Below are 14,565 nucleotides of genomic sequence, written 5' to 3' on the forward strand. Positions count from 1 at the left end.
CTGTCCCCCCTGGCTGAGCGTGCCCCTCTGTTGGCTGCTGGGTGGCGGCTGCGTCTTGGCCGTTCCCTGGGTCTCTTGGGGGGTGCTGTGTTGCGGTGCTCTCCCTGATGTTCGGGGCGGCGCCGCCCCGGCGTGGTCCGTTGCTCCGGGCCCGGCGACGCGGTTCGGGTCTGTGGGCCTCCGGGGTGCCCCATGGCTCCCTCTAACCTCTAGTCGGCGAGCTGGCGAACTCAGTAACAGGGTTAGTTTTCACTAAGAACGCTGTCGTGACGACCGGGGCCTTTCCCCGGTGGGCCCGGGGTTTGGGGGTGCCGCCCGTCCCCCGGTGCTCCCATCTCCCCTTCTGCCCCCGGTGTTCCGTCCTTCCACGTGGCTGGAGGTGTCCGGCCCCTCTCCGGCACCAATGCCTGGGTACAGGGGTCCCCAGAGTTTTGGGGTCGGGGTCTGGCGGTTGGTGGGGGTGTGGTCGGGGTAGCGGTGGCTTGGTTGGGGGGTCTTGGGGGGGTACGGGTGGCTGGGGGCCAGGGGGGGGGTGGGTCTTGGGGCGGCTGGGGCTGGGTTGTGGTGGGTGCCGGCGGTGGATGGGGGGGCGGGGGTGGGGGCATGGGCTGTGGGCTGGTGGGGTGCCTGGCGGGCATGCCGTGCCCCGTCCTGCTGCGTTGGGTTGGGGGCGTTGGCCGTGTTGAGGTGGGGGGCGCTCCTAGCTCCTGGGTTTGCTCTCCGGCCGATGGTCCCTGCGGGGCCCGGGGGTTGTCCCTTGGCGCTGCCGTGGCCTGGGGGGCCCTGGGGGGTTGTGCTTGCTCTGTCCTGGCAGGGGTCGACGGCTCCCCTCTTTGGTGGAGGTTTTCATGCATGCCAAATCCACCACACCAGCATCTGTCGAAATTCAGACACAATTGGCTTCTTCCTTTGGTCGTTGAAATGGTTAGTAACCCTGTGGGTAATAGGTAATGTCTGGTCGGTGCTGGATTTCACTTTCTTTTCTTTTCTTTGATACTTCCTCGGGTCTCCTGACAACCCCATGAGGTTAGGGTTAGGGTGGATTCTGAAGAATTCGGTTTAGGTGAACGGTATGGGATTTTTAATAGGTTTTAGGTGAACTAATGAGTACACACTTACACGCACGCACACATGCACACACACACGTACACATGCACATGCACATACTCACCGACATACAAAAAAATAATAAAATAAAATAACAAAAAGAGAGCAATGATGATGACATGTCAAATAGGTAAAATTACCAAATGAACAATACTGAGCTCTAGAAGATTTTTTTTTATAAAATTGGAATTAATTGACAGATCAAAACAAATAAGGCAAATTTCAATCACTTAAATCATGAAAGCAGCTTTCTACAAAGAGTGGCTCCAGAATAATAATAAGAAAAAAAAACTTTGCATAGAAACGGTGGAAGCTCCAGTGGGGAATGTGGACAATAAATAACTGAAAAGATTAAGGACATCTTTTTTTTTATTTTTTGGTGTTTATTTTTTACTCTAAAAAAAGGGGTTTTAAACCTTTCAATGCCCTGTGACAAGTAATAATTTTCCAATATTATTGTTATTATTATTGTTTATTATTATATAATGTAGTTGTAATTATCAATGTTTGTGTATTAGTTTTGTTTGAATTTATTCTACTTCCTTAAAGCACCAAACCATACTAATTGTTGCCAAATGTCATAAGCATTGATAAATGTGCAGCCTAAATTGGATTAATTAAATAAAATAATAATTGTGGTCATGTAAATCTGAACTTTTTAACTAATTCAAAAATGCTAACCATGCTGGTCTATGGTTTTTATTTTTTTTTTAATTTCCTTTTAGCAGGGACTGCAGGAACTGAGGTGCACCATTCAGCAAATAGCAAGACAGAGAGACTTTTACTTCATTATGCTGCGGGCCATTAAGGATATTTGCAGGATGAAAGGCAGAGCAATCCCACACTGCAGAGGATTGTGGATGTCCTTCGCCAAATATGAGACTTTAGACATCTTGGATGAGCACCAAACCATACTAATTGTTGCCAAATATGTCATGAGTATTGATAAATGTGCAGCCTAAATAGGATTAATTTGATAAAATAATAAGGGTTTTGACATATTGGATAGGCAGTGACCCTCCCCTCGTCGAGGAAGAAGAATAAATAAACAATATTTTTGCATATCAGTTTTTTCCCTCACAAAAACAGCAACCCCACACTTCCTCCTTCTCTTCTTCTGCAACAAGATCCTTGCACGATGGCTGATCTTATACTTGCTGCTACCTGCTGGCCATTTCTTTTAAATAACTTTGCAGTCAAGCCTAATCTTTTAGTCAGAAGCTGCGTCAGACCTTCCTGTACACTCTTGCATGAAAAAACCCCCGCTTATGATGCATCATATGTACGCGGCAACTATGACTTTTATGACGTATGCATACGTCTTATGTATGGAAAGACATACATATAAAATTATATAACTTCATTAAAACACCGGCGTAAAGTCATGAGCCATGAATCTCCAGGGCTGAAAATGAGTCCCGGTACGGCCCTGACGTAAGGTAGGACTTGTTCAACCACTGAGTGGTTGAACTGTTCTGCTTTGGTTGATGGGAAAAAAATAATAATTAGAATGTTGGCAGTGTGCAGATTTCTCCTCTTGGGTTCACTTGTCTGCCCTCTTCATAACATCTTGGTCTAAGTTCTGTGTCCCTTAGCTGGTTGCTTTTTCACCCTGCCAAGAATGCAGAGTAACATTCTGTATGGAGGAGGGCTGGCTGAGCTGTACTGTTCCGTTCCATATTTATGACTGAGAGGTGTGCAAGGAATTACTCCCACACCTCCTAAATTACCTTTTCCTCCCTCAGCTTCCATTCATGTTCACTGTTTCCATCTGTCAGAGATTCCATAGTGCTTACTAATCGCTGAGGGATTCCACTATATCTTAAGTTCATAGACTAGAGTTTCAAACATGCCACTTTATCCTCCATGTCATTGTAGCTTTGTAATATATAAATTCAAGAATGAAAAATTTGCACATGCAAAAAATGGACACAAACTTAATTTCTCACACAACCAAATGCGGAATATACCAGAGGTGTGGACTCGAGTCATGTGACTTGGACTAGAGTCAGACTCGAGTCTTGAATTTGACGACTTCAGACTTGACTTGACAGAATGTTAAAAGACTTGCAACTCGACTTGGACTTTACCAACAATGACTTGTGACTTCATTCGGACTTGAGTCCTTTGACTTGACTTGCTTCTTCCACCAAAACAAAAACATTAAAATGTATGTTAATGAGCAGTGTTGGGAACGTTACTTTAAAAAAGTAATTAGTTATAGTTACTCATTACTTGCCTAAAAGTTAGTAATTGAATTACTTCATAATAAAAGTAACTCATTACTGTCAGGGGGTAGTGGTAGTTGCGGACCCAAACGCAGGGAAGCAGGCAGAGGTGATGAAAAAAAAGAAAGAAATTTAATTATACAAAACAAAAGGGAACTCCAAATGGCAAGTGAAACAAAACGTGGGGAGGACAACAAAGAAAAAAACTGGCAGCATGATGGGAGGAAAACGACAATGAATCCACGACAGAGGGGAGACAGGAGACTAAATACACACACACACTAACGACACAACAAAGCACACTTGGGGCAAGACATAAGTGGCTATATCAAATCATTTGGATTATTATTATTATTATTATTATTATTATTATTATTATATTTGTATACAAGGAATTAAAATTATGTCCAGGCTTCATAGGGTGATTTCATTTATTTTTGTGTATATTTTATTTATGTCACACAAATGATTATTACTAATATTATTATTATTATTATTATTACTATTATTATTATTATTCATTAAATTTGGAGTGTTGATGCATGTTCTACCACTGCCAATTACCACAGCAATCATAAAAATAATAAAAATAAATACTGCATATATAGTGATTTGTGGCACATTTGTCATCTATAGGTAATTTGTAGATGGTCCGAGCCAGTCCCTCCAGGATTTCATGGGCAATTTTTATGATTGTTGCGGGCTAAAAAAAAAATCAATAATATTTTAAAGAAATCGCCAATGCTATGAAATATGCAGTGCATCATGGCCAAAATTATTGCCATAACTACTAATCCATTCAGCTTCCACTTGATCTATCTGAAAAACTTTTGTACACTTTTAATTAAGAGAGTATGGTGATAAATCTTCAGTTTATAACTCTACACATTTAAAGACATTTTTAATTATTGATTTACGTCAGAAAACTGCCAAACTGTAGGTTTGCATCATTCACATACAAATGTCATATAAATGCACACCATTCTCACTTTAATTAGTTCGGTGCTCCCGACAGACCTCGACTCCATCGCCTCGTCAATGTGATTTGCCAAAACTGGACTATTTCTTTCAACACTGTTTACATGTTTAGCACTCGTGAAATAAGAGAAATGCAATTGTTGGCGCTATTAATTACACTACAAACACAACAAATCCCGTTTTTCGGTAAATCTCTGTTATTTTGATTAATGTCACTCTTGTCAAAGTTGTCTTTGCTAAAATGCTAAGCCTTAAGGAATGAAGGATGACACGTCCGTCACGTCGCGGCACTTTCAAAATAAAAGTTACTATATATTTCAGCTGCCAAGACAATTTTATTGTGACGAGATCCGACAACAACAGTGTCTCTAACTGTGCGCAAATGACATTTTCAGAGCAAGTCACCCCACAACGTCATGTAAGCTTACTTCGAGCCTTGAAACTAATGAATTAATTGTAACTTAACACATTTCACATAAAATAACGGCGAATATGGGGAGAATAATTAGATTAGTCCGTTTCTGAAAAAAAATGGAGTTACTTAATGCCGTTAGTTTAAACGCCATTATTCCCAACACTGTTAACGAGTAAGTTCCTCGAGTAAGTGTGTACCTGTGTACATGTGCGAGCTGGGTTGACACAGCGCCGTCATTCAGACATGTCAGGGCAAAAAAATGCCGCAACTTGGGTTGTTCTTGTCCTCTTTAGTCAGTATGATATAGCGCCCCAGTTTTCCACAAAGAAATTTGAATCGTGATTCGTTTGACAACAAAACAGGTTTCCACTTTGCCACACTCCATTTTAAATAACCCCTGGCCCAGAGAAATGCCTGCGCTTCTTGGTCTGCTTTAGAAATGGCTTCTTCTTTGTACTGTAGAGTTTCATCTGGCAACGGCAGCTGGCACGGTGGATTGTGTTTACCCACAATGTTTTCTGGAAGTATTGCTGAGCCCTTTCTGAGATTTCCCTTACAGTAAGCATTCCTGTTTGCAGTGCAGTGCCGTTTAAGGGCCCAAAGATCATGGGCATCCAGTATGATTTTTCGGCCTTAACCCTTACACACAGAGATTGTTCCAGATTCTCTGAATCTTTGGATGATGTTATGCAGTGTAGATGATGATTACTTCAACCTTTTTGCAATTTTTTGCTGGTAAACCTTTCTGATATTTCTCCACTATCTTTCTGTGCAACATTGGAGGAATTGGTGATTCTCTACCCATCTTCGCTTCTGAGAGACACTGCCACTCCAACAAACTCTTTTTATACTCCAATCAAGTTACCAATGGACCTCATTAGTGGTAACTGGTCTTCCAGCTGTATTTTTATAAGTGCAATTGACTTTTCCAGCCTCTTATTGCTACCTGTCCCAACTTTTTTTAGATTTGTTGGCACCATGAAATTTACAATCAACATATTTTTCCCTTGAACTTTTGACCTGTCATCTATGTTCTATTCTGAACAAAATATTGAAATTTGGCACTTCCACATAATTGCATTTAGTTTTTATTCACAACTTGTATAGTGTCCCAATTTTGGGGAATTGGGTTTGTATATATATATATATCAAAATACCTGACTATTCGCCACAATTTTCAGTAGGATATCTGATTACCAAAATATTCGATAGATGCTAATATTAATTTTGAGTTGTTTGGAGGTCTGCGCACACGAGCTCCTCCGCCACACCCCCTTATCAAAGCTAGCCTGCAAGCCATACTGCACACGCTGCACCCTAACTCCAAGTTTTTGCTAACATAAATAAATATATATTATAATAAATTCTGTTTGGTCCAAAAGGAACTTACATAATTAGAGTGTTTCAAATAATTGTATTTGTCTTAATATTTTGAAATGTTTAAACATTTTCATACCAAAAAATAAATAATCGTTTGAACAATCGTGATTTCAGTTATCACCAAAATAATCGGGATTATTATTTTTTCCATAATCAAACAGCCCTACCTTCCGGTTACTGGACAACCTACCTCTACCTCCTAAGACACGGCTGCCACAATTTAATGTCTTTACTTACTTTAAGTGACGGGGCAGAGAAAATACGACTAACAATATGACTAAGAATAAGATCTTTCTGCTCCTTTTCATTCTCTGTTGAAGAATATTGTTTTATATCATATTGTCTTTTTTTTCTTTTGTAAATTAATGAATCAAATAATTGAAATTAAAATTAAATGAAAAGTCAGAAGATTCAACAGAATAAGCTGCAATGAGTTCAGGTCACGTTTTTGCTTTAAGAAAGATATACAATTACATTTTACAGTGAGGATTAGGGACACATTAGTGTACAGTAGTGTGTGTGTGTGTGTGTGTGTGTGTGCGTGCGTGTGTGTGTGTGTGTGTGTGTGTGTGTGTGTGCGCGTGTGTGTGTGTGTGTGTGTGTGTGTGTGTGTGCGCGCGCGCGTGCGCTGGGGTTGTGTTGCGGTACGAAACAGTGGTCTCACACCATTCAAACATGAACAAATACAGTTAAAAACTGGCCCATTGATCCAATCATACTCAGCAAAGGGTAATGCAAAGTTTCCCAGCTATTATTAAACCAAGGAGACATAGTTTGAGAATTAGAATGAGAAAAGTCTCCCACCAAATGAAAATGTCCCCAAAAAACAGATACACAGGTTTCCTCTTTGCCTTCTGTAATTGAGTGGAAGAGCATTTAATTATTCTGTCCGTCAATTATATGCAACTGGTAAAGATAGTTGAATAAAAATATGGTTGCAGTTAATAAATAATTTTGGACCAATTTAGTGAAATTGGCTAGTTTCCCGTGGCACACATGATGATTGGACATGACTCAAGTGGTGGGGAACCACTCGGACAATCTGAACTTGCTCTGTGGATCACTGTGCTAATAGAACCCAATTTTACAAATTTTGGCTACTTAATTCTTATGTCATTAACGTAAAAAATAGAATACTATAATCCCCAAGATATTAACAGTGGGGATTTTTTTTTTAAACCAAACAACACTTTTAGATTTGTTAATACAACAACACACCTTTGGAGAGCAAAAACATACTTTTAAACATAGGTGAGAAAATGTAAATTTTAAATATTTTTGTTGTAGTTACGATGTAAACATAAATGAAGAATCAGTTATAATATGTAGTACATTCGTTCATGAATGGCAAATCACAAACCAATTGTGTTAGTATCAACGAAGATTGCTTTATTAGCAGCAGAGACACGTTAGTCTCCCCTGAACTCCCAAGTTTGAATCTAAATTAAAAACTAAAATTAAAGCATATAAAATGCAATTTTTTATAGATTTCTTTAAATGGTACTTTTCAAAATGTTTTTACGAGTGTTCTTGTGAAAGATTGTTAAACCTTTGGTGCAAGTCTACCAAGAAAAGAAAAAAAATCATAAAAGTATAACATAAAATCACGAAAGTTACAAATTATTTTTCCCCACAAGAAAGCAGATTCAGTGTTTATTCTCAGGGTTTAGCTCAGTAGTAAATCATATTTTCCAGTCACACTACACAAATCAAACAGTCAAAAGTGGAAAGCGACACAATTAGCAACTTTTTCTAGTCTTTTGGAGACAAAGTGATATGGTAACATCTAACTCTGTCCCTGATCTTAAAGCACGAGTCAGTTTCTCATCATGAACCCTGGTCCCTTACCAGTCTCGACTGTAATCAATCACAAAGACTGGATATAAACGTAACTTTTTTTCTTTCTTTTTTAATCTCCACTGATATAAATTTCTTCATTTTTCACTTGACTGTCCAAACATATTTAGAGTGTTTCTCTCGCCTATTGTCTGTCTTTACTTTTACAACTTCCGTTGAAGGCTAAATTACATACTTGTAGTGCAAATTAGTGGGTTTTTAGGCCAGTCAACAACATCTTCCTTTATTGAGAAGTAGATACTGTCTGAGGTAAGTCATCACCACACTTTCCTCCTGTAATAATAAACTAAATGTATTTTGGAAAAAAAATGTTTCCTCAACATTAACATAATTACAAATGTGTTCAGTAAAATACCCCAAAGTCTGTAACATCCTCATGACCAATGTATTAGGCCTGTCACACACCAAGCAATGTGGCGATGTGCAGGGCTCGGCAACTACTTTTCATGAATAGACAACTGTCGGGCACTGGTTTTGCTGCTATTCTAAATTTGAACCGCTGGTGAACTGTGTTGCAATGTCAATGATGTCACAACCAATCAAAAATGCTCATGAGCTTCCTTTCCCAAAAAATGCCGTTAAGTGAGAAAAAGCCATCTGGCAACGACATCACCTCAAGCCTAACAATACAGTACATTTATACAGTAGTGTGTGTGTGTGTGTGTGTGTGTGTAGACTTGTTTTTGTTGGGCCAACATTTAAGGATTTCACGGAGTGGTGGGCCCCACTCGTCCATGTGGGGCCATTTTGCTAGACCCCTCAAGTTTTCTTTTTGAGGGTCAAGACTTGTTTTAGAGTTTAGGTTTGAATTGGGTTATGGTTGAGGTTAGGGTAAGGAATAGGCAATAATTTTTTATGGTTGAGGTTAGGGGAAGGAGCTACGAAATGCATTATGTCATTGAAATGCCCCACAAAGATAGTAAAACAAACTTGTGTACTAGTGTGCTCGTGTGTGTGTGTGCGTGCGCATATGTGTGTGTATGTATATATATATAAATATATATTATACTGGACAAACTCATTTTTACGATTTTTTTAAGATCAGAGATCCAAGTAAGCTTTTCTAGAGAATTTTTTTTGCGCTTGACAGCTACGGCTGTTTGAAAGCGCTATATAAATAAAGATGACCTGACTTGATTCTGAATGTGCCCTTGTTTTTTTACCTTTAGCACATTAGGTTTTCATAAGTCGAAAGTCAAACAATAACAACATTATAATAATAATAAAGTAATATTTATGAATTAAGGGTTTGGTTTAGCAAAAGGTGAAATGTTTTCTGAAACATTTTAGCTATAAATTACAAGACATGGTAAAGTCCATATTGCACAAGCTTTTATGACCAACCTAAAAAACAAAACTGAAAATATCTCAAAAGCTGATGTAGCAGAATGATTAGGGACACATAAAGCCATCTCTGATACACATAAAACCATATCTGATGAAAATTTGCTATTGTCCATTTTGCAAAGCCAAACGGTGCCCTGCAATTTTATGGTGCCCAGTCCAGGCTGCACCTCGCCCGTACTCATGTACAAGCAGACATCATAGTCAAGTCATAAAAAGTATAGAAAGTGAATGGATTATTAAAATGAATAGCCTTGTCAAAGAACAGAGATCTGACACTTTCATGACCGTGCGCTGTTGAGTTCAATGCCACCTTTTAGGACTTTTAAGTTGGAGATATGTTTGCTTTGGGTTGTGGAGGATGCGAGGGGCAACACCATCAAGGCAGTGTTTGCGACTATGAAATTATGATAGTTTTTTTACGGTTCTGACCACTGCTGCTTTAATTTCTACGACATTTTTCCTGTTTTGAAATTTTGAGCCTGGAGGGAAAGAAAACGCCCACTCCCACCACATATGCTATACCACTGCATTCAGCCTCCACTTGTGAAGTATGATATGAGATTGTGTAAAACTGCATTGGTAACAAGATGACACCACTCCTCTCCATCGTGCCTTTCTAGCCAATCATCATTATAGAGAGATTTTTTGCCTTTGCTTCAACTACTGTTGCTAGATTTTTAGCATACTGTTCTGCTCCACCATCTCGCATCTACGCAGATTATATCCACTTGCTCAAATCTGATGCCTCGCCGATGATGATGATGACAAAATACCAAAAAGTAGTGCCTTTAGCAAGTGATTGGAACACTACTCTATTTTAGTTCATTTTTTGTCTTTTGGCCCTCTTTTGTTGCAACATTTAAATGTTAAAAAGTAAATAAACTACGCTGAGAAAAAATTCAATCGATCAAGATCAGCTGAGTTAAATATACAGTTGTTGACAATGAAAATATGTACAAATTAGTGATATGTGTATAATATAGTGATAGTTGACAACTATTCACAACTAAATAGCATTTTTTTAAAATGATGCTTAGTGAGTACGAGAGAGAGATGAATTTACAGATTCCTATCTTAGTAACGTTTGAATATTCATTGATTGTTTCCTTGCATAAATTTACTTTCAGCAAAGAAAACATAACTTTTCACTTTGTATATTGATAATTTTTAATGCTATTATTGTCATTATTATCATTAGCAAATGTCAACTATGCAACATTGAGTCACAAGCCAAAGTAACCGAGAAAGCATAGCTAATGAATGTACAAGCAAAACTCATCAGCAATTTAACAATGTCTTGAAATAGACCTTGCCTTTTCATTTTATAGTGGCCACAATTGGTAAAACATACAACGTTGAGCACAGCACAAAAAGTAAAGAGGGACTGCCATAAACTGTAGATCACCATGACAACAGCAATAATGCATGTTTCTATTTTTACAAGTTAGTTCTCTTTACTTGCAGTGTCGTCACCACCATCATCTTCAACCGAAATGTGAAACGCTTTAGATAATGACATGGCATATGTTGAGTAAGGATTTTCATCACTGCAAATTGTTTGTTGTCATCGTCTATCAACTTTCATCACCAATCTCACAAACTAAAAAAAAAAAGGGGGGGTGGGGGTTGGGGGACTCACTATCGCCCTTACAATCAACACAAAAAGAAATTCTACAGAACTACTGTAACTTCGGTATACAACATAAAATATTACTTTGAATATAATGGTTGATGCATTTAACTCATTATTTTACTTGTGACCTCATACTTATACAGCACTTCCACTTCATCATATGTATAAAAGCGCCTTTGCTGTTTCACATTTTAAGCACATCTCAGTATCATCTCAGTGGAAGGGAAATTAAATGCTCTCAGTTGCAAAGTCATTGCCTCTTTGCTGGACACTATATGTATCATTTTTATTATGACTTAACTGCAAATACATTACAAAAAATACAACTAATGTTGTTGGTGTACCACCATGTTTTAAAATTACATCTCTAAAAATATGCTGCAATATTGCCGTGTGTGTGTTTGTGTGTGTGTGTGTGCGTGTGTGTGTGTGTGTGTGTGTGTGTGTGTGTGTCCTTCGATAAAATGTTAGATTTTCAAATGATGCATCTATAGGCCTATATAAATTGAAGATCTGAAATTCTGTGCTGTGCTTGCAGGAAGGCAGCTGATATGCAGAAAGTACACGCAAATTTAATAGAAAACATTCTTTCAGGAGCAAGGAAATATATCACGGACACATTCTGTTTTTAAACATACGTGGAAGACGGGCTGCGTTTCAAGCTTTCCCCCAAAGTGTCGGGTCAAAAACTTTGTGAGTTCACTATAATAGCAACACAGATCGCAAGCCAGGGTTCAAGAAGCACAGTGCACAAATGTGCATATTGCACGATGATAAGAAATTATGTTAAAGGACAGCAGACCACGTGTATTAAGTTTCTGGGGTGGAGGTGGAGGGAGCCTCTGAAATAAACCTAAACATTTAAAAATAAATGCAATAGAGTAAAACACAACGACAGCAATTTGCTTCCGTGTACTGTAACTAGATAATTCCTTTCGACATCACTTTTCCTTTCAGCGCGCTCACACGCACGCTCCCGCACATATCCATAGACTACACATGCACAGACAACTGCCAGCACGACAGCTCTCACCATAATCTTACTTAAAATACAGGTGAGTCCAGCAATCTTGTTTGATTTGTTCATTTATCAGTACTGTACTTGGACTGTCTGTGTTAATTTGTTTTACATTGAAAAGGTTGTGTAGGTGAGATATTTATGTTTTATTAACGATGCATAGCATTTTGACTGAAGGAACACATTTGACCATATAGGTTAAAAATAATATTAATAAAAGATCCTGCCGATGATATGCATAGAAGACTTGGAGAAACGAAACAGTCTAATTTTAATATATTTTAGCATATATAATGTGAATTAGGCTACCCGTGTTAGTGTTTGTCAGACACTAAGTGAATTATTGCAGCCACAATTTGAATAAATAAATAATATATATATATATATATATATATATATATATATATATATATATATATATATATATATATATATATATATATATATATATATATATATATAATTTTACGACTTACCTGTCAGTCCCAACGCAGTCTTGTCCTCGTGTATGTGACCGGTTCTTCAACATAAAACGAAAAAGGAAAAGGAAAAAGCAACTTCTTCCATTCAGCTTGCACAGTCAATCTCTGTCTCGCTATTTAATTACCAAAACGACACATAAAGAAGAAAGCGAAACCCCAGTGTGAACGTGCGCTCCCATTTTCAGTACTTTTGTATCCAAATAATTCTTCGCCACTGTGGGACAGAAGAAATGTGTAGTTATAATATCGTTAAATGCTGTTGCTTTCTAGAAATCAAAGCTCCGCCCATGCGAGCATGAGGATGGATTATTCATGTCCAAAGCAATGCGATGTGCGCGGCTGTCATAACCTCAAATCAACAATAAAGAGTGGTGGTGATGGAGTCCGCTGTCCCAACGGCTGTCAAACACAACGCAAAGTAATAAAGAGTCAAGCTTAATGTTGTTGTTGTTTTTCTTCCGAAGTACAGTTCAAGTCACCAAAGGTGAACCAGGCGTTAGTCGCTCTTTCTCCTTTTAGACGAGGAGCGCATTAATAAAGTGGGAGCGAGAGGAAAGAAAGGGGACGGCATCGCTCTGCAAGTGCTGCCCTCTGCAAGTGGGAGACGGCACAATCGCATCTCCTCCCGGTAAAAGATGATGATATGCCAAGCGAGGCAGAAACGGACTGCTGGGGATCCCCTGCTGCGTCCAATCCTGACGTCTCAAGTCACTGTGGCATGCGCGTGTGCGCCGGCAACTACAAGCATGTACGTTCCTGATTGTCTCTAGGAATGATGCTTCGAATAGATAGTAGTGGGGGTGGGGTCAGCCGTGATATTGAACTTACATGCCCTTAGCTGTGACACGGGGAGGCAGAGGTGCGACAGCAGCGCCAAGATATGTAAGACACTCACTTAATGAGGTGTTTTCAGCCTCACGTTTGACAACCTACACACAAGCAAAGGCTGTGGAGGAAGTGTAAAACTGACCCCTACATCATAATGTGCATATTCAGTGGCTCATATGGGGATTTAAGGCGCTGTGTAAAAAAAAAAAAATCACTTGGGGTCCCATCAATGCACCAAATAGTGTTATCTACTGTATTTTCCTTGCATTGTGTAATTTAAAACAGGAATCTGCTTTTGTGGAGCTGTTTAAGTACTTTATTGGTTTGCAAGGTCCTCTTTCTATACTGTATTTCACTTTGAGAATGTCTGTGAAAATAAAGGATGTTGACTCACTTATTTTATTTCTTTTATTTCAGGAATTTAAAATACTATTTTCTTGGGCCAATGTCAGTGTGTGTACCATAGGACATTATGCCACAAAGTACACTTGTGTAGTCTTCAACTATAGAGCTGTATCAAATGATATACTCCGTTGCTTAGCTTTTGGTGGATAGGGTCAGAACACTTTTATTATAGATTTTGTAAGACTGCACAAAAGAAAATCCCATTCGGTTCTGCATCCTGTACAGTATAACTGTACAAGTTACCAGGTGTCACTATTTGTAAATAATTGTGGATTTATCAAACAAAATAAGATGATGTATGATAAATGTGTTGAACTGAATCACATGATCATTTATATCATTCATTCAAACCATGAAACGTCCTTTTGAATAATTATTTGCACTCAATCAAACTTACAATTCCCAAAGATGGTAATTAATGTGTGTACTACCTGTATGAGAAAGCGAGGTTAAAAATGCACAGATTAAAATTAATTTGAATTAAAATGTGCCACTCGAGAGCTTACTTGGGAATAGCGGCAAACCCAACATGAAGCTCAATCAAGCCCTCAGTATTGTAATAGCTTATTTCACACCTTGTAATTATTGCCATCTTTTTAACCACAAATATTTTTTTTATAATAATAACATATTTTAGTTGTTTGTTGATGGGTGCACTGGAGAACATTGTGGAGTAAAAATATTAACAAGGACTGGAATGTCAACCAAAATTCCAATTAAAAAAAACAAACAAAAAAAACATTTCAGTGTGTTTAGAGGAATTAATTACAATTATATCGAAGAGCTGTGACTGCAATTAACACAAATATAGAGGGTACTAATATTGTTGATTGATTGTGTATATTAAAAACATACAAATAAAAGCCAAATATCGCAGTCATTGTACT

At 38.5% G+C, this 14,565-nt stretch overlaps 1 protein-coding gene across 7 annotated transcripts in view; it reads right to left on the reverse strand.

Moving 5' to 3' along the window:
• Nucleotides 1-13,091, reverse strand: part of tenm3 (teneurin transmembrane protein 3) — a 276,208-nt gene extending 263,117 nt beyond the window's left edge. For all 7 annotated transcript variants that reach the window (XM_077571731.1, XM_077571730.1, XM_077571728.1 and 4 more), the window contains exon 1: nt 12,440-13,091. In XM_077571731.1, the coding sequence (XP_077427857.1) occupies nt 12,440-12,492 (53 nt within the window). In that variant the 5' untranslated portion in view covers nt 12,493-13,091. The remainder of the gene's footprint in view (nt 1-12,439) is intronic.
• Between the last annotated feature and the right edge of the window lie 1,474 nt (nt 13,092-14,565).

The sequence above is a fragment of the Vanacampus margaritifer genome, chromosome 7, assembly GCF_051991255.1.
Source record: "Vanacampus margaritifer isolate UIUO_Vmar chromosome 7, RoL_Vmar_1.0, whole genome shotgun sequence".
In the NCBI taxonomy this organism is placed as follows: Eukaryota; Metazoa; Chordata; class Actinopteri; order Syngnathiformes; family Syngnathidae; genus Vanacampus; species Vanacampus margaritifer.